Source organism: Carassius auratus, chromosome 15 (genome assembly GCF_003368295.1).
Source record: "Carassius auratus strain Wakin chromosome 15, ASM336829v1, whole genome shotgun sequence".
Taxonomy (NCBI): Eukaryota; Metazoa; Chordata; class Actinopteri; order Cypriniformes; family Cyprinidae; genus Carassius; species Carassius auratus.
Window position 1 is genome coordinate 9,692,254 of NC_039257.1, and position 27,444 is coordinate 9,719,697.

The following is a 27,444-nucleotide window of genomic DNA, read 5'->3' on the forward strand; positions in this document are numbered from 1 at the left end:
AAATCAATGCATCGTCACGAGCTGCAGGATTTAATTTGGTTTTGTGTTTGTTTGTTTCTTGACTCAAAGCCGTGATTCCCATTCACTTACATTATATGACTGACAGACTGCAACGGTTTGAGTTAAATTATTTTGTTTGTGTTCAACTGAAGAAACAAAGTCACCTACATCTTGAATGGCCCTGGGGGTAAGCAGATAAACAAAAAATATTTGGGTGAACTATCCCTTTAAGTCTGCTTCGGAAATCAGCAGGCAATGAGTGCTACAACATCATGAGGAGATTTTACTCAAGCATTGACTGTATCAAGCTCAACCATTAAAATCAATAAACATCAATAACCAACAAAATAAACATGCTTTTGCTTCCAAACTAGCTGGCTAGTTTATTTTATTTTATTTTATTTTATTTCAAATCTTTTACATTCTCGTATAATGTAAAATCTTTAATAATTTTTTTATTAAATAACAATATTGTGTGACATAAAAGAGCTCTACGTTGACAGTTAATTTTTTTTTTTTTTTCATTTTTTTTTTTTTTTTTGTGTTTTTAACCTTTTTTAATCTCAATGTTAAATTAATGTTTAAAGGAAATTGGTTGCAAAAAAAAAAAAAAATCTAATATAAAATAAACAATAATATCGTGTAAAATAAAAGAGCCCAGTACTGACACTCAGATTTTTCTGAAGGAGAGTTTGAGAGCTTGTTTGTGGAAAGTGCAATGTACACACCCTGTCTCTGGCTGCCAGCATCTTCGAGATGTTTTGTGGAGCATGCTGTGTTGGCAGAGTTCATTAAGCCCAGGTTCCTGCTGTGTGAGATGTGATTTCTTTAGCACAGTACGCCCCTTTACCCTCTATCACCGTACTAGTCACTGGACAGTTTCTTCAGTCCACCAAAATTGCAGATGTGAGTTTTAACTGAGAGCAATTAAGATTGTTTGTTTTCCAAAAATTATCTAACAATAAAATAGACACAAATATAAAAAAGAACTGTTGACAGTATCAATATAAAGCTCATGTCATGTTAATATACTGTTGGGGTTTGTTTACTGTGTGTTGATGCACTGTTGATGCAAACATGGCAGAACTCTGTGCCCTATGACATTATCTAACATGGGCACGGGGCACCACTCATTACATGACACCAGATACTTCAGACCTCTGGCATTTGAGTTGCGATGACACCCAGCGGCAAGAGGTAAGGGCATTATGCCAGAGAATCCAGCCTGGCATTCAGATCCACAGCCCTTCAGAGTGGCACCTTCAGCATTTGATTAGCTCCACTCACTCAATCAGAGAAAAACATTATGATTTTTAAAAATGAGAAAAGAATAATGTGGGGGAAAGAATGCAATTGACAGCGAGAACCTATTTAAAAAAATAAATAAATATATATATATCAATTAAATATTTATCATACATAATTATGAAAACATTTAATTTAATATTTCATTGCATATGTTTGTGTAATAACAACTGAATCAATTAAATTCATTTCTAAAATGTAATTGAATTTAAACATTTCTAAAATCATGATCATTTTCTTTTGTAAAGACATTAAATAGAAATAAAAAGAATAATAAAAAATGGTATAGAAGCAAATATATTCTTTGATGGGAAATTAAATACAATTAAATATTTCTACAATGATGATAATTTTATTTTTAAAGACATAAGATTATAAATAGAAATTAAATGTGGCCTTTAGGAATCAATATATTGTTTGTTGGATTTTTATAATGAAATGGATTTCAATAATTAAATGAAATTAATGTTACAGTTTAATAATTAATCGCTCATTTAATGTGTTAAGAATTGATGACCCTAATAAAGAGCTGAAGAGAAATCAGGAAGACGTGGGAAGTAATATCCGTTGCTCTCATATGAAAGCATCACGTTGTGGTACACGAGGGTTATCAAAACTGCTGTTTGAAATCAAAAACACATCTGTGTTTAATGTAAATGTACGTCTCAACATTTTGCCAGTCGCATAAATGATATCAGCCCGTTTCAAAGGTGACGAGCGTTCTTAAATATGCAGATTGAATTCATCAGTTAAAGAGTACAACTCAGGACTCATTGTAATTTGCCTTAACACGTCGAAGCCCTTAAAGTTCAGGGTCTTGGCTGCAGACCTGTAACAGATGGAGTCTCAGTTCGCAGTTCTGAAGAGTTACATTTATTCTGCCGAAACTCCTGGAACCTCTCCTCCTGTCTGCCCCGACTTGTTTTTATAAACTTTTTGTGACTTCATTACAGATCTCAAAATTGGACCGTGTTGTTTTTCCCCCCACATCTCAATAAGCCACACGTGGCAGAGTCCTGGATGTGATTACGTTGCTGATATTTCCAGGAAATATTTTCTCCAGCGCTGTCGAAATGTTAATCGAGAGATGATCAAGTGTTTATCTGTGCGATTAAGAGGCTGTTGGTTTCAAGGTGTTTTCAGATGTGCTCCGGGAGGGTTTCTGCATGAACTCCAGCTGACGGAGTAATTGATATGAAGAATGTGGATCTTTTGTAACTTATGAGATTCATTCAGAATTTCTCCTGTCTTTCGTCTGAACTGAACTCAGCTGGTTAAAACTGCTCTCAGGTCGAGATAAGAGTATCTGACCTGCCTTCATGCTCAAACAAATGCATGCACAGCCTGATGACCCAAATCACCTTAACAGAAATTCAGTTTTGATAATAATGTAAATTATATGATTAAATATATAATAGAATTACATTTATATTATATAATATAAAACACCACACACTTATACTAGCCCTAAAGTCTGCCAAATTGGAACTCATTTTGTGCCTATGTTGCACTTTAAGTAATTCATGGTCCAAATAAATATATATATACACAAGTACATTTGATTTTGCTAAAGTGGATTAAGTATACTTCAGGTAAACTTTAAATATCTTGCATTTAAACATGACAATTAGACAGAGGTCATACAATCCTTATTAACAGTGATATAAAACACATTTTATGCATGATATTAAGAAACGTGCATTGTGCAATTAAGAAATACTCAAAGTTTAATTATAATTTTATTTCTATAAAAAATTATTTACTAAAACTATGATGTGTGTGTGTGTGTGTGTGTTACATCCTATATATATTTATTTATATTAGTTATAGTTATATAAAACTATAACTAATATTTTGCATAGGGACTATATTTATATATACTATATTTATATATACTAGATCTATCAATAGATAGATAGATAGATAGATAGATAGATAGATAGATAGATAGATAGATAGATAGATAGATAGATAGATAGATAGATAGAATATAAAAAACATTCTATGAATTTTCAGTGAAAGTTTTTTATTGCCAAGTTGATTCAGATATAAATGGGGGAAAAATGACATTTTCACAATGGCTTTTAAAACAATTAAAAGCTGAATCAAAGTCATTCGTCACGATTTTGAAACTAAAGAACATGATTTAATACCCCACAAATTATTTTTATACAAAAATCTTATAAAACATTTGACATGCAATAAATACATTCATTTCTGTAAAAGCATTCTGCTTAAAAAAAAAAAAAGAAAGAAAGTCAAAGCAAAAAAGAAAACTATCAACAACGCAATTAAAGAAAACACTGCTCAAATATATTTTTATTGCCCTTTTTTTTGGTCACGTAAATCTTGCAAGAAAGCACTTGAAAGTGGCATATTAAATTGTGTTATATTTGAAACAAGTTCAGAACAAGAAGTAATGGTGATCAGTGATATCAAAACAGACATGCTGGTGTATTGCTTGGCTGGAGAGTAATGGGAACATTCACAGTGAGCTGGGTGGTTGAGCTGAATTTGAGCCTTTTCCTCTTTTTCACTGTTCACACTGTTTTTTTTGTTTTGTTTTGTTTTTTGTACTTCTAAATGCCTACGATTGTTTTCAGTGTTTGGTTGGTGTCTGGTTAATGTACTGGTCTTTTTTTAATGCTCTTAACCACGACCTCTCTCCACTTTTTTAGTCCTCATCCCACTACATGCTACAGCCTTAGAGCAACAACCCTCCGTGTGTGGGTGTAGATCTCAGAGATGTTCTGGATGGTCTCTTTCTCGTCAGAAACTCTGGCTGTGCTTTAGTAATGGCTTTTTAAAATCAAAGCGACACTCCAAAAGGAGCAGGGCAGCCTAATTAAATCTGACCTAATCTGGAACAGAGAGCTGCGACAGGGCTGTCTGCCATCCAGCTGCAAGTGTGTGTGGTCATGCATGATTACAGCGGCACGGTCCTATCAGGCAGTCGTTTTGCTGACGTTTTCTTTTGTTTACGTGTTTGGTTGGGCTGTACGGACCTTTTAAGCATGTCTACTCGACAATGATAAATACAAACAGAGCTCAGGACTGTGTGGCCTGGACTTTCACTGATTCGGATCTCTGCTTCCAGAGTTTCAGCTGCGCTCCAATCTAAACATGCAGAAGGAGACGCTGGTAGCTGCCGAAGCTCACTGCCAGCACAAAGACAGCCTGTTCCTGTCACACTGAGATGAGGTGATAATTTTAGGGCCTGGTGAAAGTATCCTGATAGCTAGGGCACACGCTTCGCAATAGAAATGGGATCCGGCGTCACTATAACGCCTCAATGCCACTCTAGGAAAACAACTTGAACGTAACTTGATGCTCTCAGAAATGTTTCTCTGCTTGCTGTGTTTAGTGATCCATTGCGAGGTCAAGAACACAAGACAGAGTTGTGTGTAAAATCAGTCCCACAGGATGACAACAAGCTGACATAGAAAATGACTTGTCATGGAGGTTATTCACTAAGAACCAACATAAAGAACCATTTCAGCCAAAAGTACATGGGTCGTTGACAAATAATGACGTCTGAGACCATGAAAACAGAAATATTTTACCATTTTAAAAAGTAATCATATCTTGAATACATTTGAACTCATTTTATTTAACGGTTGTCTCTACTTCAATATGTTTAACAAAATAACACCATATTTATATCATTTATCGTTTTTTGCTGTGTGTTCTGTTCTAATTCGTATTTAGAAAGTTCATTACAAACCTAAAATACTACATGCATTTGAATCTTTTTGACACTACAATCTCCAGATAGAAACACCAAAATATTAGACTTTTTTTATTTCACTCAAAATGATTAAGAACCGCATTCAAAAAGGATTACAAAACAGCATTGCATAGTTCTAATATAATTTCTGATAACTTAAATAGATCCAGACAATCAATAGATCAACGTCGTTGACCCATATATGGTTCTAAATTGAACTATTCATATAATTACAGTACTTGCTGTTTTAAAACGTTCTGATGCTGTTCTGAGATTCCCACTCTCTCAGATTCAGTGGGAGGCATGAACATCTGTGTGACCGAGCTCAAATTGTGCAATCCTAAACATGTTGGCCTTACTGGCAAGTCCAGTATGAGTATGTTCATTTCCCTATTATAAGGTCAAGTTTCCTTAATCACAAAGTTCCTCTTTTGTCCGTGTCTCTGGAATATATTTATAGTTATTTAGTCAGAGATAATAGCCCCCGTATACTGTTTATAGCCCATGTTCCCCTGTGGAGGATATGAACACATGCACATAAGCTCACTCGGGAACTCGATCGGGGCGTGAAGAAAAAGAAAGTAGTTATTCGTATAAACATTTAGACAACTGTCTTCTTCAGCATGAAAACAGCTGGACGCCACTTCATCAGAGGTGCAAGAGCTCAGCATTTTGGCTATAGGAGGTGAGATTGAGAAAGACTGCGTAGTGAATGAAGGGAGGAGATCGAGTGGGAAGAAGGAGTGGCACGAATGAGAAGACCACTGAGAAAGACTAGTGACCGAATCATGATTCAAACATCAAGCCACAAAAATGGCGATGTGAAACAGATGAATGTGAAATCATGTCAAAACGCCCTCACTCCCTCCACAACAATGAGACAGACGCATGGACAGGTGCATTGTGGGTCAAGACATCCCACAATCATGGAAGATTCCACATGCCCCCAGATGACTCATTACCGATTACTGAAAATGAGTCAAGATCAACAATTTATGTTAAATCTAGATTAGAAAAAAATGGAGTAAACACAGAGCGCCAGCTGTACGAAGGAAGTGAGTGAAGCTAGTTTATCGATAAAGCATTTCTTAGAATCTCAATGCTTTGAACCTGTCAAGATTATCTCTGTGAGAGGATATGCAAAACTGACATTTATGCCACCAACTTCATCCTTCCTGAATTATTTAGACCTGTATTAAACCCACAATAGAAACTCCGTATTGTGTTTCCGATTAATAACAAGTTTAGATTATGCCCTTTAAATGTTCTAAGAGTATATTGGTGTAGCTTTGGTTTTCGGCTTTGACTGAGTGGGGTTTCCTGAAACTGAGAGGAATATTTCCCTTGGACACATTTATGAAGCATGGTCAAACTCAAAAGTATATTGTTCCACTTTTTTTTTTTTTTACTTCATGTCTCAAGTTTTATTTCTCTTTAAGGGTAAGTAGGGTGACCAGCAGGTTAATGACTCTGAGATGCCGAAAAAACAGCCTTCATTCAATTTTAAAGAAAGGTATGGAAGATTATTAAAAGATTATTCTGGGTTCAATACATGTCAGTATATGTTAAGCTTAATTGACAGCAATTATCAATGAAAATATACAGTATGTAGGTTTAAGTAGATATAGATATAGACATATATATTTATATATAATATCAACTTGTCTCTTCTTTAAAAAAAAAAAAGATAAATAATGCCAAGGAATAATAAATGAAATAAATAAATTATGGTGAGTTCTTTGCACTAAAAGTAAATAGGGCAATTTTTTGAAGGATTTTAAATTATTAGTGTGAAACATAATTTGATAAAAGCAGACACTGAAAGAAAATTGGTGGTGAAACAATTTTAATTTAGAAATTGCTCGTAAATTTGACATAATTACAAAGAAATGGCAATTAACTCATTGAACTAAAAGTGAAAATTTGAAATGGAAAGACTTGATTAATTGTTCTTGTAAAACAAAATCATTTTTATTTACAATTTAAAAACAATCATATTTGATTGTAAAGCTGTTTAAATCATTTTGTAAGCAACACATTGTAATTCACAAAGTTATAAAATATAGCTTCATACAGACAAGGTTAGTGAGTGATTTTTCACATTAAAATCATCTTTACACATATTGTTTACATCTTGTGGCTTTAATCTGGAAACAGTGAGTAATTTTGACATTTACAAGATTTATTTTTAACATTTAGATTTGCCGCATTTATTTCAGATTTTTGTTTTTTCAATGAAAAATACTGACAAGTCAAAACAGTTTTTAAGGTGATCAGCATTATATCAATATGTGTTGTACTGTAGATTGATCTTAATTTGTATTGAAACCAGAATATTTCTTTAAGAAACATCTTTGAGGAGCACAAACCAGGGATGGAGGTTTCCAGTCTACTTTTCCATAGATAGACAGTGTCTGCAGTCCCCCGACAAACCTGCTCTGTTCTCTCTCACCCTCAGTTGCTTTCTCTGTCCCTCTCTATCATCATCTGCCTATCTGCTTTTGAGCAGAACCACACCAAACATCCTGCTCACTGCTACTACAGAGTCAAAAGTTCACTTCCCCCAGCTCAACTTTACTCCTTTTGTAACCGCTCCATTAACAGAAGCACTTTCGTATGCTTCAGATAGCTGGAGCGAACAAAAACACAACCAAACATCTCACCTGCCCCCTGACCCTGACTCACACACCGTCAGAGCAGTACTGAACGCAGAGCCACTTAATTTTGTTTTTTTCTTTTCTCTATGCTTTTGGAACCGAAGTGGAAAACCTCTTTTTTTCTCTTGTTTTGTCTGTCGGAGAGCAGGAAAGAGAGAGCGATAGATTTTCGATGAGAGCGAGCTAATGAATGGTGGAGAAGGGGAGTGTGAGATTTATTTTCCCACCACCGAAATCCACTTCAAACGGGCTGTCACATCTCCTCAGCCCGTATTAATATGTCTGCGGTCAAAGTTTTAACTGTTATGATAGCTGTAATATTGTTCTATGCCTCGAGTCAGAAGATTTGTATTCCGTTTACGCTCTGGGTTTCGTTTGGATACAAACAAACCGCTGTGCCCAGACTGTTTTCATGTGTTTTGCAAAATTAAGTTGAGAGGAATTTCTGGATCTCGACTGTCCACTTAAGAGTGTTGGGAAATTTCAGCATCTGTCTCGCCCCAAACAAGCTGGTTTCATGCGTGTGGTTTAATAGGACATGTATACAAAACCTCACTGGGAGTCTAATCCTGCCTCTCGGCAAAAAGGTCAGCTAAACTTTCTACAGGCCCGCCCAGAACAAATGGGTCAATCAACTTCAGAAACTATGCTTCCCTCCTTACCAACTCGGCCAAGTGTTTATCACTGCGGCGAATTATTGATAAACACACAACATTTCTTATACAGCATAACGTTAACAGTAATCGGACTTGCTGTCTGGCATTTCTTTTAGTGCATGTGTGAGTTTCCAACTGTGCTGTAGAATTTCAAGTACCTTCAAGTGTACAGAAAAAAAAAAAAAACATGCTGACTTTTATCAAGAAATCATTTTTAATTTACAAATTTGCCTTTTATGGTAATTATGTCATTTCCCATTTCATTTTGTAACTACAGTATTTTCTATAATGTAAAAATAGGAGACAGTTGCATAGTCTATTCACAAAAAAAAATAATAATAATAATAATTTCAGGAAAAAAAAGACATTTTTAGCATTGTGAAATAACCACAGGTTTAAAAACGATAAGATCCCTTCAAAAAGTGTGCTTGGATTTTTATGTACAATACACAGAGAGCAATTAGCGTGTGTGTTTTTGTATTAAACTATTGCTAAAGCATTGTGTAACCCATGATAGGCTCAGTCCTGAGGTAAGCACCAATGTCTTTTTGCTTTGATTAAGAGAGTTCAATCTGACCAATAATACAGAAAAGAAAAGAAACACTTTGAATAGCTGACATGCTACGAAGTAAAGCCTAGGTAATTTGTCCCAAATTACATGTTCAATATTCACTAAGCTCTAATAAAGCTTTAAGATTCACTAGTTCTTTCACAGTGCATTCGTGGTTTAAGTTTTCACATTCACCAGCTGAGGTTGTAATTGTAACTAGTGGTTAACAAAACATTTTATGAGAGGAAAGGACAAAATGTCAACATGGTCTTTGGAATAAAATGCAGCGGGTGCCGTATCTCATCAGAACATTTACTGTAAAACATTTTTTAGAGGCAAAGCAGATGAGCTGTAAGACTACAAAAAAGGAAGCAGCCGTAACAGGCTACTGTGTTTTATGTTTACTTGAAATATGGAGAACTGATTGTTGTAAGTGCAGCTATGGTACATTAGAGCGGTAGCTGGAGGATTAGGGTGTACCTTCAGATCACAGGGCCTGGTCAACTGGCATAAAATCTAACATCAGTGAGACAGACAAGCGTGGATAGTCTTCGAAAATGTGAGATTTCACAGGGCTTACCCTGAGTGGACCAGCTGCTGCTATCTGCGCTCACAGTATCAGTGAGAGAGAGCCCTGCTCCTCATGTTCAGATGGTTGTCACATTAGTGGCTCTATGTGTGTGTGAGGCACCGTGGGGTTAAAGCCGTCACATTAGCCTGAAATTAACTGCACTGTAATAGGGGTGAGGAGGCCCTCTCAAACATTTCACATGAGGAAAGGTCTTGAAGGTGTTGCCGAATCAATCACTTGCGAAACGTCACTGTTTGGTTTATATACACAAAAGTGCCTTCGCTGGAACTGTTATACAACTAGTCATGCAGAGAGCCTTTCAAAGGGGTCGACTGTGATGCAACTGAAGCATATGGACTCTGCTGTAAATATTACTGCATTTTCAAAGGCACCACCCATGCTTAGTCTGTCGCACCAGATGGACCAAAACACGTGGACATGGATTGTTATATCATGATCGGAATATGCACAAAGATATTCCAGTTGTGAGATCACAGGGCAGTACTTGCTACTTTTTCAATAAGCTGAAGGCACTTGGCGTTGGAGGAAAGGAAAGGGAACAAAGACACTAAATAGCTCAAGACCATACACCTGAAGGTGGTGAAAAAAAATTAAATGGTACTCTCTATGAACTCTCATTCCATGCTGAAGGGGATAACTACATCAATGCAGAGAGAAGCTTAGATCACTTTACCTAAGTCCTGGAACAAACACTCTCTTCAGTTAGTTGCTCCCTTTAGTATGGAAAAAACTGGGCCATTCACAAAGCTGGAAAATCAGATACAGGTGATCCAGTACTCCGAAAAATAGTCTATAAAAAGTCCTCCAATTACTATAAAATCCCAAAGATTTGGCTTTTTTTTTCTTTCTTCCAGATTTGTTGCTCCATTCTGGACAGAAGCCCTGAATATTGTTCATATGTGCTTTTTCATTCTATATACACCAATAATACTTAATACACAGGTTTAGGGTATGATTGCAACTCTCTTCTGTAACATTTGACATTTTCTCTTTGGCTTTTCCAACATAAAAAAAAGAAAAGAAAAAAAAGAAAATTAACATAAAAGAAAAATAAATAAAAACAATCTCTTTTTGGTTTTCAATTGGTTGTTTGGCTCGGTGATTGAACAAAAAAGAAGTTGTTTTTATATAAATACTGCATTGTCTGAGTGTCCAATGGTCAAAACAGATTATAAATAAAGCAGTTTCCTCCTTGTAGGAAAGTAATTTTAAGAAATGCACATACTGCAAAATCTGCAAAGAAAGGCACGTTCAGAATTTTAACAGTTTGTGTGCATTTTTATGGCCAGCACTTTCTGGCCCTTCACTCTTTGAGGTGCAGGTTTAAATGAAGATGAGGTGAGAGTTGAATACTGTGAATGGCATACAGTGATGTCTCTTTGGAAAGTATAGTTAGTGGTTCCCCCCTCTAGCTAGGAGAGTAGCGGTCAATGGTGCGGGAGTCTGCCGAGAGCTGCTGCGAAGTGGGTGGCAGTGGCTGGTTCAGGATGTCTATCTTGTTGTGGGTGAGGCCGAGGTGTTCAACAGCCAGCTTTGACAGCGGGTAGAGGCTCTCCATGGCTTTGGCGTCAGCCAGCAGGTGCTGGGAGGCTGTGAGAAGGTCTGAGGTTTTCTCCTGCTTCAGACCCAGATGCTCAGCTGTGTACTTGCTCAGAGGATAAATCCCCTCAGAGAAGTCTATCTTCAGCTTGCCGTCAGGAGCAAGTCCTCCACCAGCTGTTCCGCTGCTGTGCATCTTCATGTGACTGATAAGGTTGCGCTGCTGAGCAAACTTGCCCCCGCACACCTGGCACTCGTAGGGTTTCTCTCCAGAGTGGATGCGCATGTGTTCTGTCAGACGGTACTGGCGAGTAAAGCGCATGCCACAGGCATCACAGGCAAAGGGTTTTAGGCCCAAATGGCTGCGCATGTGGCGTGTCATAGTACCACGCTGGGTAAACTTCTTGCCACAGATGCTACAGGGGTATGGGCGTGTCAGCCAGTGGGTTTTCTCATGTTGCCTTAGGGTGGCAGGATCTTTATAAGACTTGTCACATGATGAACAGCGATAGGGTCGAATGATCTCACCGAGACCAATGGAATGGAGATTTTGTGTCGATTTGCTATCTAGGAAAGGACTGTGGAGGCCACTAGAGCTATTCAAGCTTGTAGGACCATGGGCATTGGTGGGTTTGCTGCTGCTGTTGTTGCTGTTGTCCAGCTCGCTCCCATTGTTTAGCTCCTCCTCAGTATGGGTTTCCACATGGGCATTGAGCTGCTCTGAGCTGGGGAAGCCTTTGTCGCAGGGGATGCACACGTACAAGTTATCTCCGAAACTCTCTGGCTCGTATGGCATGTGATATCTTCCACCTGGAACAGGGGGAGATGGGCGACCCTCACTGCTCCCTGTCTCTTCGCTGCCAGTCCCATTCTCATCCTCTCCATCATCGCAGGTCCCTCTGTCATAGCCCCGCTCATTCATGTTCAGCTTTTCCTCGCTGTTCTTATGGTGATTCATGTGCTGGTGTCTCTCTTTATCCTGCTCACCCATTCCTCCACTCTCATCCTCTTCGTCTTCCTCATCTTCATCTTCTGGGTTAGAAGGCTCATTCTTCACCCACCGATAGATGTTGGACCCATCTCGGACTTGTTCTCTGGAGTCCTCCATAGGTTCTGGGCTAGGAGCGCAGGGGTAAGGTTCTTGGCCCTGAGGACGATGCAGATGGGGAAGATGGGGTGCAAGAGGATGGTTGGGTAGAGGATAGGGGTGTGGGGTGAGAGACCCCACATGATGGGCTGTCTCCATTTTTCTGGAGCCATCATTTGGACTGAGCAGGGGACTAGTGCTTTGATCTAGCTCCCCCTCTGGCTCCTCTTCTGGGTGAAGTGAGGAGATCAAATGGGGGTGACCAGACGGAAGCTGGGACTGGGAACTTGGACTTTTCTTGGACAGGTCAAGGCCAAAAACAGATGAGCAGTTCCTGTCATTAGGGGGCATGCGCAGGCCTGACTGGGGAGACAGGGATGCTTTTGCTGGAGGGTAAGGTGGTGGACCCTGGTTGGGAACTGGTGCATAAATTTCACCGACGTGGGGGGCAAGTGGGAGGGGGGGCAGGTCCTCTAATGGGTTAGGTCGAGGGGTGCTAACTACTCCTCCAGGGTGGCAGGAGTGGATGACAGGGGTAGATATTCGAAACCGTCCTACCCCCACACCACTGGAGCCTATCTTGTAAGGTAAAAACCCAGGACTGGGACGTAAATGGTACTTCCCATTTCTCTTCAGCTTCTTCTTGCATAGAGTCACCAGATCCAGCAGCTGCAGATAACTTGCTGCTGCCAGCACTGCTCCTATACTTGGCTCAGTTGGAGAGGTGGGGTCACCTTCACTTAAGCGCCCTGTGTAGATATAGTCAAGAATAACTCGAAACACACCTGGACTGACCATCTCATGGTCCAGATTGATAAGGTTGTCATGAACGACAAGAGATTTAAGGTAGAGGCTACTGGCTGCCAGGATGTTCTTGTGAGCACGAAACAGTGCATTCTGCACGACAATGATAACATCACACAAGAAGCCTTTGGTTCGTTGTGTGTTCAACTGTAAGAGGAGGTGCCTAGCATGACTTGGGACTTCCATGGCATCCAGCATCGACTTCAGACCAATACCTGAAACAGAAGAGAAATGGAAAAATTAAGTAGAAGCCAGAAAATTGTTGCAGACAAACATAAACTACCACATTTAGAGGCCTATTGTAAACTAGCTGAATTTTGCATACTTATTTGAGTACTGTGGAATAAAAGGCCATTTTTTAAATAGCTGTCTTTTGAAATATAACACACGTTACTGACACATATGTTTGTGTTGGACTGTCTTGTAAAACTTGACTGGCAGCACTTGAAGATATAAAAAGGAGCACTTAAGCTTGTGTGCATTTTCTTGATCCTGAATATAGCTCATTTACTCTTTGATATTTTTGTGGACTTTAAAGTAGGGGACTGAGGGCAAACAATTCAACTTTTCCTTTAATGCAACAGGCATCAGAAGGACTCCATATAAGTGAGCTATAGCTGACCGGGTGAGACTGTGATGGTTTTGTCATTATCAAGATACAAACCCACATGTTTAAAACTTACAGTGAAGTGCAGTTAACAAAAAAAAAAAAAAAAAGAAAAAAGAAAGAAGAAAAAAAGACAGAGGAAAAATGCCAGTATAAACATGTTTTCATATTGCTGTCTTCCTGATAAAGAATTCCAGAGGTGGTGTGTGGAGTTTTAAACAAAGTCAGACTGAAGGTTTTGCAAGTGTGATGAACAGCAGGCATAAACCAGTGGGGACAAAAAAAATGCAGCCAATTCATGACAGGACACTCTGCTGTATAGAAGTGTGAGTTACAAATGAAACCGTTTTAAAAAGACCACTTGTCAAAGGATGCCTACAAATTACTAAATAAACATTCAACCAACAATGCCAAGTTTAAATTCTAAGCTGAACGCAATGGTTCCTGTCATGCAAACATTATAAACATTACAAATTTACCAGAAAATATTGTTTAAACCCTGCTACATGAGGATGGTCTGTATATGAGATAAAACGGATAGTTAGGGTCCCACAGGGGATGGTTTCACTGATGGGAAACAAGAAGCTAAATAAATACAGTCATCCCAACATCAGTGCCTCCTCTCATTGTTTATTTCATTGTATAAAATAATCCTCTTAGATGAATACTGTAGTTTGTAGCCATAAGCTTCCATTTAATTAGCCCTTAAATCCAACAATGCAAGTCTTTCCTTTAAAACAAACCTCATCTCCTAACATGAATAATACTTAACCACGCAGTTGCCAGAAAAGGTTGGTTTTACACAGTGTGTGAATTATTCAATGACTTTCAGCCCTTTAACTTTTTAAAGAATTTTCTGGCAGTAATTTTCTAGTTATATTGGTCAGGTTCTGGTTAGATTTGTCCGCTGGAATTTAAGACATAAAAACAACATGCAAAAATTTTCTTGAGTATGTGTAAAACTTCTATAAAGTTTTAATATATGGTAGTAGCCTACTGTTTTTTTTATTTCTTTTTTTATTGTCCAAATATCTTAACTGGAAGCGGTCAGATTATTGCTATGGTAACCCCATCAGACTAACCATAACAGCTGGAATATAGATCTATAGTCTAAATACAAATTAATTAATTAACTAATTAAAATTCATTAAATACCCAAGTTATAATTAGGGTGGGTCAGATCTCCCCAATCCTTCATAATGCTGATAATACACACAAAACATGAGATTCTGATCCCTATATTCCTCTTCATTAAAATGAAAACAGTCAAATGTGATGTAGATAAAAATAAAATACAAAAATAAAATCTACATCTTTACTATAAAGAGCCAGCTGCGCACTACAGAAGCATGAAGACGCGCTTGTCATTCTGGCTTCTCCACTAGGAGAAATAGTTGTTGAGGCAGAGAAACCATACATGGACAGGACTATAAAAAAAAATTACTGTATAAATATATTTATAAAACAATTAGACCTATCTGTGTACATTTTTGTGTCAAAACTATTAATTTAGCCCAGTGCTTTTACACATTTGTCTAAAAAAGAAAAAAGAAAAACAGATCCAGGAGACGCCTGAAATAAGAAGTGATTGTTTTAAACAGATTTTGAACATTTCCTTTTTGTGGAACTATTGCCGGCAGCTGGTCATTTCTGGCCTGGAGTGCACCTGTAGCCTTTCCCATTCATGTCAGCCTGAACACTCTTGAGTTACAGGTTATTCAATACAATTTTCCTAATTCATAAATCATGTGTTCCTTTTTTTTCCAAACGCGTGTCATTTATAGATTTTTTTAACCATTATATAATTGTATCACTTGTAATTATATAAAGGATATACACTTTCACTAACGCACAGAATCAAACAGATGACATGTTATTAATTGCCTATTGCAGGCAAAGTTACCTTAACAATGGAGCATCTCAACCAAACAAACACCACACGCAACATTTCCTCTCAGTGCGCATCTCTCTTCAGAGTCTGTTAACAAAAGCACCTAAGTTGTGTAACTCTTATCGCCCCCACTGTTGCAAGCGGACACGTCTCATCACTGACAGGTGTATTTTAAGTCGAAGAGCCATTTTTGGCATGTGGACTTTGCATTAGAGAGAGTTTGAGAAAGCAGAACAAAGCTGTATGAGCGCATGATTTATAGCGATTCGTGCCGAACTGTCCTAACTGTGCTGGTTTCAAGAAGCGCAAAGATGACAGAAAAGAAGGAAAATGTAAACAATATAAACGGAACGGAATGGAAAGCAATGACTGTGGTTCAGCCTTCACCTGAACGTTTTTATAAGCAAAGGAAAAGAAAGAAAACCTCATTTAATTAGTAAGACAACAACTAATTCTGTCAGAATGCAGGGAAAAAATGACTCCTTTATTCTGTCAGACGTTCAGCGTGTTAAGATTTAAAGGAAGTGATGAAAGACGTAAATCATGTTTTAAAATGACTGTTTGAACTTCACGCGTAAACACTTACATCCTCTCAAGCCTGTCACCCTGTGGATTTACATTACGCGTCTTTAATGCGCACTTATGCATCACGGAAATTTCAGCTCATTTACAGGACCCAATCGTTTACCTTAATTACTTAAATAGCCTATAATCAAATATAAACGTTAAGGAGTTTTAATTCAACTTTTAAAAAACACTGAAAGTCACATTATTAAATCAAAAAAAAAAAATACTGCATAAATACAGTTAATAGGGAGAACGCATCTGAATAAAACAAAAGCTATCAGTGATAAAAAACAAATGTCAATTCTGTATAGCGCATGCGACAGCTTGGTCTGTTTGCTATATTTGGTATGGTACACGACTGCATTAAAGACAGTGCATGGGTCATATTTTAGGTGCTTTGGTATTCATTAGCCCTGTGTTTTGTCTCTGTTGTCATTTTGCTGCTTTAGGGGTGAGGCAGGGGTCTGCTCGTGTTCTTAAGACTTCCTCTCTCTCTCTCCGCCCTCGGTCTGTCATCTTTTTACCACAAAAGCGTCCTCCCTTTGAGATTTATCCCTTTAGGCTGAGTCTAATGTACCTTTAAGGAATAAACAGTCAATCAGTCACAAATATGTCTTTTAAATTTGCTGAACTGGCGTGTTAGACTCTGTAAACAGTGCATGCACGAGAAATAGGCCATCTAAATATTTTGTTTGTTTTATTTTTTAAAGATAAGGAATGGTACAAAAAAGGGGAAAACACATATAGCCAGATGTTATTTCATGTAAGCTATAATTTAATAATGTTGGCCCAATAATTTAATTGCAGAATAAAGCTGTCATTCAGTCACTGTGCGTGAAATAAACCTAAAATAAAATGTTTTGAATTAGTTTTTAAATTGGTGTCATTTAAAGGGCTTTAAAACTGTTCCCTATAACTTAGTTTTCAAGTTTTACTATATCCTAAGACATGATCGTTTTGTGGATGAAAAGGAAAACCTGCGCAAAACCTCTTGGCACCAAGAAACGTGCGTTTGTCTTTGATCGTGCCTGTTTAAGTGGGTTAAAGTCAAACGGCAAAACACCTGAGGTTTATCGACCATTTTTGCATATAATTTGAAGGTAGCCTATGAGTTTGGAAAGGAGCGTATCATGCGCTACAGCTTCCACTTCCACAGCTCGTCTTATTGCGCTCATATTCTCTCGCGCGCTCCCTCAGCACACGCAGATCTGGATATTCATTCATAAATACCACTGGGAGGACAGCTCCCATTCCCTATATGTGGCCTCCATGGTAAGAGATGAGATGGAAATATTCTAGCCACATATCACATCATCTTATATCTGTTTTATGTTCTGTAACAATCTCTTGGATAGAATGTAGTCGAGAAAGATACAGCTGATAATCACAGATATACAGTAATCCAGTTCTCAGAGTTTCGCTTTGAGCATGATACACTTTTAATTAAAATTCTAAATTAAAGTGAAAAAGAAAAAGAACTGCGAGGCCTGTTATAACCTATAAATATGATGCCATAAAATTGCATTATAATTTTACATCTTATGGTCTTTGCAAATGTTTGTTGGACGCTTTATAAAGCATAAACTGTGTAATTATCTCAGTCCATTAAATCATTTATGAATAAATTACATTCTTTAGAGCTCGTCTTGTGCGTGTGTGGAAATGTTTAGTTTCAAACAGAGTAGGCAATCCTCTAAAATAGGCTACTATACGTGACCCCGACCATCTCAAACTCTCTAAACTTGCTGAATTTAAATTTTTCATTTAACAGACTGCATTTGCATGCAAGACACCACATATCTGTCTTTAAAACTCTAATTCTCTTTAAAGTCAAATCAGTCGCATGTGAAACACCATGGATTCTCAATTAAGGCTGAGAGCCGTCACTGAGAGGTCCACACTGCCATACAAAATCAAAGACCCACCAGATCACATACTGCAACACTTTTGGACTCATAACGCGATTATAAACTTGACTATTTATAATGAAGCCCCTTGTTCACAGACGATAGATAAAAAGCTTTACAGTTTCTGAATAAATATATATATATTAAATCTTCAGCATATAAGTAACCTGTTTGCATTTTGCTATTTGCAAATAATCTTTGATATAGTGTATAATACTAAAATGAGCAATAAAAGAGAAAGGCAAACAATCGGGTCTTAATTCGTATAACTTTTACATCCATCAGCAAATGATCCGAGAATTTAAAAACAATCATACAGTTGCTCTGATTATAATTATGTTTATGTAAATGAATAAAGTGTTGATAAAAAGGCTATACAATATTAAGAGCACTGAACGTTACCTGGATGCCCGATCTCTTCTGCCATCCGATCGAAGTCTCCCTTAATGATCATCTCAACAGTCTTTTGGAGTCATTTCTGACGTTTCAACTTTGAACTGCCAGCCTCCCAAAACCATGCCAGTTTTCCGAGCACGGCTGCCAACTCTTTTTTATTATTAATTGCAATGAATGCTCACCCTCCCTCTTGCTCTCTCTCTCCCTCCACCCTCTATCTCTCTCTCTATCTCTCTCGCTCACTCACTCACTCCTCCTATAAAAATACGTGCGTACTCCTGCATCAGTTTTTTTTTCTCGTTTTTTCGTATGTTTTGTAATTTCCTTGGCTATTTTCGTATGGGTGTAATAACGCGACTGGAGATGATAATGGGCTTCTGGGCTGCGCGAGTGTTTTAGCGCCTCGTGTGATGTCAGTCTACAATAAAACTAAAAGGTAAAATCGAGGGCAGGAACTTACAGTGACCCCAACTTGAACTTCTCAACACATCGACGCTTTGTCTTAAAGAGACAGGCGGGTTTTTTGTATATCACAACATGGTGGGGGTGAAAGAGTAGCTGTTTTTATGAGTGCTGACTGTTTTAATACAGATGACGGTTACCATATATTCTGTATAGAGTTCGTTATTATATTATTCAGGAAAATAAATATTGAGTCTGCACACCTGTCTGTACCTGTGAATGTTTACACACAAATACTGATTACCTTTTACATAAAACTCATCTCGATTAAATCTGTTTTAAAAAGTATTACCATAGTACTACCATGTTTTTAAAGTAAATAGTACTACCATGAACTTTAAAGTATATGAAAATAACATAGGATATATCTTAGTACCTTGGTATTTTTTTAATTGGTAAACAATGCTATAATATCAAATAATTAGTTGCAAACTTAGCATTAAAGTTTAGCATAAAATTATTATCAAATTGAGAGTTTGTTTATTATTTTTAAGCTAATTTAGGGCTGTATCAGTAGCATCAGTATTATCAGTATTTAATGACATAATAGCTTACTTTTATACAGACATTTATTGCTATATTTAGACAGAAGAGGTGCAGAAATTATGCATATAGTCTGCTTCACATAACACTGACAGAATAAAGGCTAGTTTCATTTTTGTAAGTTTCAGTTATAGATATCCGTCATTTTCATTTATTAAGTTTGTTTATTCTGAAAATTATGACTCAAGATTATTCTTAATATCAAAAGCAGATATGAATGACAGTTCAGATGTCATGGCCTAGTGACATAGACCCAGTGACCGCAGTTTAATGTTCACTCTTAACATTAAGTTGAATTGGAATCAAAGATAACTTTTTCTCAAGTTCTTTAAAAAACCTTGTGTATACTGGTGCTTTAAAAAAAAACACAGAAACCAATAAACTGATTTGAAGAACCTATAGCCTGCATCAATTACTTTTTAATCTGCAAAGAACCATATTTAGTTCAAGAACTAGCCTATTACACTATAAAAACGTGTTCTTATAAGGAGAAGGTTCATTGCTGAACTATAGAAGAACCTTTATTTTTAAGAGTCAACAGCTGTACATAGGCGAAATAAAGTAGCCTATGTAATACTAGAGTTATTCTGGTTAGTGACAAGTTGACAAGTATTTTGTTTTGATTTGTTTGCTGTCAAAATTCAGGATGAAAACGTTAAGATTGTTTAGATTCTTAGATCCATGATATGTGGTAATAAAAATCCGATTAAAAATTACAAGTCAGATATCCGTCTGTCCAGACACGCCTGCAGCACGAGCGCAAGTTATCACAGTCTATCAGGTCATGTTGGCACGCGCTCACTGCGCACACCTGAACGCGCCGCAGGTACAGTAACTCACACGATACATGCATTAACACAGACTCACTTCGGATTCATGTCTGATGCTCCTGCCGATCTTGACTTCCCCTTACGGGATTCCCCCGTCCACAGATCCCCAATCGTCCAAATTCCTCTTTAAATGGTAAACTTTTCCCGGTGTTCCCAGCTTCTTCCGTGTTGTCCCTTGTCCTTTACCCTTCTCCCCTTCTCTCTCCCTCTCTCCTCGCGTTAGAATGGATCAGACACTTGAGAATCTGGATGGACTCTGATTGGCGTTCGTCTCCAGAAGCAGTGCAGGCTGCGCGTGCAGCGACACCTAACGGCGCATATTATAATACCGACGGCAGAGCGCACCACAGCGGGATACATTTAATTAGCTACAAAATTGAAATAATGGCATAATTTCAGACCAAACATTTCTTTTTGTTTTTGTTTTTTTGTTAGATGGGTGTAAAAAAATAAATGTTTAAAATAAAGTATTCGAAATTATAACACTGTAACGAAGTAGAAATGACATTAAAATGTCCAAGTTGATACTTTAATGTATAATACTTCTCCGCATTCTTTTTAGGTTTGAAATGTGCAATTGTGCTATGAGCTCGTAGGCACAATGAATGAGCAGCATTGTGGAGTGGCGATATTTAATTTAGCTTTTTCCACGCGCATTTTTGTGTTTTGTTTTGTTTTATTTAGCTAGTTATTTTTTCTGTATGCATAATTTGTTTTTGTTACTGGATATTTTGTCCCAAATACTTTCAATAACTTTATTTATTTATCATTTATGTTTCGTACATTTTCAGGTGTTTATTTTTTTCCAAGTAGGCATACTGTTGTTTTTATTAAGTACTGTTTTGAATTAAATGAGCTGGTAGGTCTCTGAGCACTCTTTTTTTTTTTGGACTTGAATGATTTGAGAAGTTTATGTTTAGAAGGCATTCATTCATTCATGCATAATCTTGCTTCCCACAGTTTAACAATCACTGATCACAGAGTAATTGCTATTTTCTAATAAGAATCATGACAACTATACACTGTCGTTCTGACTGACTAGTGGATTTCAGCCAGATATTCCCATGGTGTCATATGTTTTGTCATTATTTTTGCTATCACTTTGTGGCGTCCTGTTTGTTGTGGAGTGCTGAGATGAAAGTGGTTTCTCGTCGGGCATTCACCTGCAGACAGGAGCCTTTTCATGTCACAGCCTGCCCCTCGGGCCCTTGAATTACTCTAACAGCTGACTGACATCTGTTTCCCCGTCTCTCTCCTGAAATTACTGCCGTTCAAGATGCTGCTTTTTAATTTTAATGGTCAAAGTCATAGCAACTCGGCATTACTGAGAAGAACGTATTGTCTTTCACTTCCAGTTTCTCTTGATGAACTTGTGATAACCTCAAAAAATAGGCAAATAGGCAGAGCTAGACAAAGGACAGATCAGGGTGCAAACAGCACCTGGATGTTTTTTAGTTCACTTTTAATGTTGGTATAAAATTCACTGCCCATATGTTGGAGAGAAACAATGGGTATTAGTCGCTCGAAATAGCTCAGTTGTTAAATATAATTGCTTGATTTGACCCTTGTGTCTCACTGACCTTGACTCATGTGACACCAAAGTCATTTGGCTCAGTAATGTTTATTGTTTGTTTACAAGCTCACTTGATTTGCCAAAGTCAGCTCCTTCATTTTCTGAAGGACACATTGGGCCTCATTCATGCAACATGAGCAGAACAAATTTCTAATTGTTCACTAAACTGTTCTTACGTAAATTGTCACATTCGATTCACGTAAGAAAGACTTTATGAATGACTAACATACAAATTCGTTCTACTTGTGTTTCATGAATGAGGCCCAGTGTGTGCACAAGCAAAATGTGAATTCTGATTTGGATGTATGTTAAAGTGCATGAATTAGACACAAATAAGCAACAGAGAGGATGTAAATTCTGTCTATTTTAAAGTCCATTTTTTTGCTATTAACAAAATAAATATGATTTTTGCCTCAGTAAACTCCTTATTTGCTGCTTATTAATAGTTAGTAGGTTGTTGTTAATATTGGGCATTAGGGATGTAGAATATGGTCATGCAATATGTGCTTTATAAGTACTAATAAACAGCAAATATTTTAATATTATGCATGCTAATAAGCAATTAGTTAATAGTGAGAATTGGTCCATGTACTGAAGACTTTATCTCAGCAAGTGAAGACACACTTTAACCTCTATTATGTCCTGATCTGAGTTCCTAATGAGCCAACAACAGACGAATGCCTGGTGTTTACAGTGATTAAGTGAATGAAAGCTATGTTAAAACATTAACCAGGCCTGCCACTGGATCACGGAGCACACTTGCACAACCACTGACACTTAACAATCAGCCATCACCTCCTAAATAACACACCTTCTATTGTTTATTTGTATATGCACGTCCGTATGTCAGAAATTGTGTATGTATGTGTAAAAAGTGTGACAGGAATGTATGCGTAAGAGATGGAAAGAGTGCAAGAGAGCTGAACAAATTTAGTTTTAACAAGTGGGATGTTTATGTGCTGTGTGTTAAACTTTATTGGCCGTGCGCATGAGTGATATTGGTCCATAAGTGGGTTTCCGAGACTGCATTGCTGTCAAAGTGGAGAATAATCTGAGCAACGCCTGACTTGGGACCGAAGCATCAAGTTTAAGTATGCATAGGGAATGACAAATAGCATTCCACTCAAGTTATAATAACGTTGTTGTTTTCAAGCATAAGGCCTACAGTTAAATTATGGCCTTGCAAAGCCCTAAGGCAACAGCGTCACAGCATTACTGTGACATATAACAAATCTCATCTTGAATAGATAAATCATAAATCTAAAGTCTAAATAAATAAATGATAAACGTATGAATTATAATTATTATAAACCATAATTTAGAAATTACATAAATAATAATAATGTATATCAATAATAATAATAAAAATAGCAACAATATGAATGAATTATTAATAAACAAACAACAAATAAAAACTATAAATATAATCAATCAAGTAATATATAGGGGAAAAACAACAATAATATATGATTATAATAATATTTTTTAAGTATACATGAAAACACTAATAAATACAAATAAATTATTACTAATGATAAAAATTCTTATACAAATATATCATATAATTATAACAATTATAAATACTTTAATACATATACAATAATATAAAATGAATAAATACTATAGAATAATAATCAATAAAAATCTTCATACAAAATCAATACATTTATAAATAAATACTAATATTATATTATAATATACAATCATAAATAAATTCTTAAATAAATAAATAGTTATTTTATAATAAAAAACATAAATAAAAAATGTATTTTATAAAAGTCATTTTCTCGTTTCTCAGTTTCTCTCAGTTTGAGACCCCCTGATTGTCAGAGAGCCCGTGGCACTGGCTTCATAATGCATCCTTGAGTCAGAATAATGCACCATGGGAACAGCTATTTAGCGGTTGAGCTGTTTGTTGCCTCGCACCCTTGGCCAGACACCCAACCCAAGCGTTCTCTCAATGGCAGCATGATGAGCACTGTTTCTATCTTTGTGGGTACAACCGCTCAATTTACCACATGCAAGATCACCGGGCCCCTATGCCAGACACACCCCTGAGAACCAACATCTCACCAGAAATTGAGCACTAGGCCCAACATTTACGCACACCCTCTCCTAATTCACTCTAATGAGATGCTGCGAGACAGTTTTAGTGGATAGGCACACAGAGACAGGTCATTTGCATCCTCTGCCTTTTGTGAGCGTCCTGGCCGACACGCGGATGCATCCTCCGCTGGCAGTGTTGCCGTTTTCAGGAGATGAAAGCTAAATGAGAAGCTGCCGTGATTGATTGGGATAATGTGAGTGTGGGTTTGAACTGGGCATGCTGTGATTCAAAAGCTTGCGTTGGAAGAAAAGGCATGTGCACCACTTGCGCAAACCAACCACTCCTTTAAGAGCCTGCGAGGGCCGATGGTGTGACTTCCTCAAAATACCTTCATCGAGCATGTCTCTATTGTTACCAGATGTCATTCTGACTTTCCAGCACACACTTTTGTACAGCGACACACGTTGGAGAATAAAGCCCAAAGTATATTTTAGTTTTGATGCAATCCCTTAGCATATGCGTACAGTGTGAACGCACAGCCTTTCAAAGTACGGGCTGCATCCAAAATATTAAATGTTCAAAATACTTCCTTACTATATGGTAAACAGAACACAGTATGTGAATAAAGTAGTATTTCTAAATTCACAGTATTCATAAAACAGTAGGCAAAAAGTCGCCAGATGACATACTTTCCACCATTTACAGAGATTTTGCACATTCATTGGATACTATCCCATGGGACCACAAAAGAGAATTTGTGAATGGTAGTGAAGTGATGCAACTGACACTTATAGGTCACATGACTTTAATACAGACTTTAAACAAGATCTTCCGATGGAACATCATTCTGCAAAAAAAAAAAAAAAAAAAAAACCTTCTTTGTGACATTGTACTGTAACCATCTACTATGTGAGAATAGCTAATTTAGGTCACAGATTAGGTAATTGTACGAGTTTAATCACAGCAAATTATCATTAGTAAAGCATTACAAGCAACACATGTAATAAGATTACTTTTATAAAGTAAATAGTAACACATTACGTTTAAATTTACAAGAAAATCACTTAGTTATTTTTTCAAATAAGTAAAGCAAGTTATGTATACTTTGTTTTCCTGTTTATTCTCTGACAGCTCTCCTGCCCACGTGTTGAGAGAAATCGGGACTAAGTGCAGAGATAGAGACACTTCCTTCAGGCTGAGGTTTATTAAATTCCATTTGGTTGTAAAAGGGCAGTTACAGTTGCCAAAAATATTTTTTTTCTCCCTTTTTAAAGGACAATTTTTTAACTTTGATTAATCACTAAAGGCTTCGTTTCGACAAGCTTACTTTTGTTACTTAGTGATTTTGTGTGTTTTTTGGCTCCGTCGGTAAACAGTTTACTTCCGGTCACCATTGCAATTCCCTCAGCCTTAATAGGGACTGTCAGAAACAGCGTAAGTGAAATGGCAGTGGCAACTGGAAGTAAACTGTTAAATGCTACAGCCAAAGAATCCTAAAAAAATTCACAAAGCAATCACAAAGCAAATAGAGAGGATGGTGGAATGGAGCATGCAATCATTTATCAACATTAAAAAAAAAAAACGTCATTTAAAATGCAAGAAAATACTTGTTTTGGCATTAAATGATAATTTATTGTGATAAACCTCATACCATTAGTTAATCTATTGCATACTACACTAGAACGTTTCATCCTTGTGCAGTATCTGCACTTTCTATCTTTCTTTCCAGACTAATAAAATGTCTTTGTACGTGTCTCAACTAGAGTTGAGTGTATCATTTAATTCCTTCAGACACATGCTTGTTCACATGGCATATATTGTTGTTGCCATTTTCAGTAGTTTGTTGTTGTTCCATCTCATCAGTTTCATTTGCATTTTTATATGCAAAGGTAAGCTACTTTCTTTTCTTTTTTTATTAATTGCAAAACTTCAGATCGAGCTGCTAAAGGTAAATAACTAGAAGAATAACAGTAAAAGGCAGTAAACGGTAAAGCTATTTGCGGTAAAGCTACAAACCAGTGTGTTTATGACTATAATAATGGACTAACACGCCAGTTTGGAATATCAATCATCATCAACTGTTTGTGAATGACAACAGAAGCCTTGCACGTTCAAGTTACAAATAACCCCGTCTGCACTTATGTTAAAAATGAGGTGAATGCTTTAGGCTTAACCCGACTCGATGGTCTGTGACTCACTGTGCCACCCTGGCCTGAGGGATGCAAGCAACATGTTGGCACCAGCGGTCCCTGGTCGTCTCTGTGTTTGAGCAAATTATCCATCTGTGGACCACATGGCTGACTGCTCAGTGGTCTCTGCTCTCTAAACTCTCCTCATTAGCCCCTCAGAGCCACTCCACACACACACACACACACACACAGGGGAAGAGCGGCCTTTTGTTTTCTGTGGCCTACGCACACCCTATGCCGAACCTCCTCCTTTTCTCTCCTCTCTTCCAACTAAATCTCTTTTCCGGCTTGATTCTCGCTGAAAACCATATGGCATGTGACATCATGGGGGCAGGAAGCCGAGCTGAAGGGAAGGATAGAGCAGAGGAGAGCGATTGGCCAGCCAAGCGGTGATGTCAGCAGACAGGCATGCAGGGAGGCCCGGTGGGGGTGAAGAGGGGGGAGAGCAGGTTGGAAGTGCTTTTTTTTTTATATATATATATATATATATATATATATATATATATATATATATATATATATATATATATTTTACTCCCACCTGGATAATCAAGGAAAGAATGGAGGGGGGTGGGCTTGTGGACTTTGTGTGAACCGTTTTCCTTTTGGGACATGTCCCTGTGCTGTAATAGAGAATGTCTGCCCTCATTTACCAGTCACATTTTCACATTGTCCAATCTAATATGTGCAAAATGTACTCTGAGGTACAATCAGTCTTGCACAGCAACTAGGGCACCTATCATGTCTAATCAAAAAGGCATTTTATATATATAAAGCCATTTCTAATGCTACACTCATAAATGGGACGAATTTACCTCCATTATATTTTTGGCATCCTGTTGGAGAGACCCATATAGGATACAAGGTAGTAGTCTTTATTTTGACCATAGCTGCTTTTCTTCAAAGCAGCCACCTTTCCTATAAAGGCAGCTATATATTTTACATTGAATCATTTAGCAGACGCAATCAAAACCAACAAAAGAGCAGTTCTATGTTAGTGCTGTAACAAGTCTCGATTAAGCAAGGTTTTTTTTTTTTTTATAAGTACATAGAATGGAAAAAAAAGCTGAAAGCTAGTATTAGGGCCCTTTTTTAATAAATAAAAGAATTAGTCATAAGAACAGTAAAAGTGGAGAGAACGGCAGTGTAAGAAGACCATTTTTAAAAAAGAATAGAGAACGCGTTAGATGGTCAATTTTCTTAAATAAAAAGAAAACAAGTAGAACAGAAAAAGAATGGAGAATGCGAGTTAGAGGATCATTTAAAATAAAATAAAAAACAGGTAGATAAAATAGAAAGTGCTACTGTTAGGGTAAAGTGTAGATGGAAGAAATGTTTTTTTGGACAGACAGACAGATTGGACTAGATAGAATGATTGATTGATTGATTCTATGATTTTTCTGTGGTCCCAGGACTCCCCGGGTATATCTAGGATTGATTTTAAAGTACTTTTACTCGTTTATAAATCACTCAATGACCTAGGACCGCAAATACATTGCAGATATGCTCAATGAC

The 27,444-nt window shown here is 37.3% G+C and overlaps 1 protein-coding gene across 2 annotated transcripts; it reads right to left on the reverse strand.

The window, feature by feature from the left end:
- Positions 1-8,888: 8,888 nt before the first annotated feature.
- On the reverse strand, positions 8,889-20,394 carry LOC113115005 (hypermethylated in cancer 1 protein-like). 2 transcript variants are annotated; one of them, XM_026282189.1, is made up of 2 exons: positions 20,158-20,394; positions 8,889-13,132 (listed from the first exon to the last, which is right to left on the reverse strand). In XM_026282189.1, exon 2 carries the CDS (start codon positions 13,113-13,115, stop codon positions 10,896-10,898), a length of 2,220 nt encoding a protein of 739 aa, XP_026137974.1. In that variant the 5' UTR covers positions 13,116-13,132; positions 20,158-20,394; the 3' UTR covers positions 8,889-10,895. The 2 variants fall into 2 exon arrangements, with proteins under 2 accessions (XP_026137974.1, XP_026137973.1); XM_026282188.1 differs by lacking the exon at positions 20,158-20,394 and adding an exon at positions 18,292-18,903.
- Between the last annotated feature and the right edge of the window lie 7,050 nt (positions 20,395-27,444).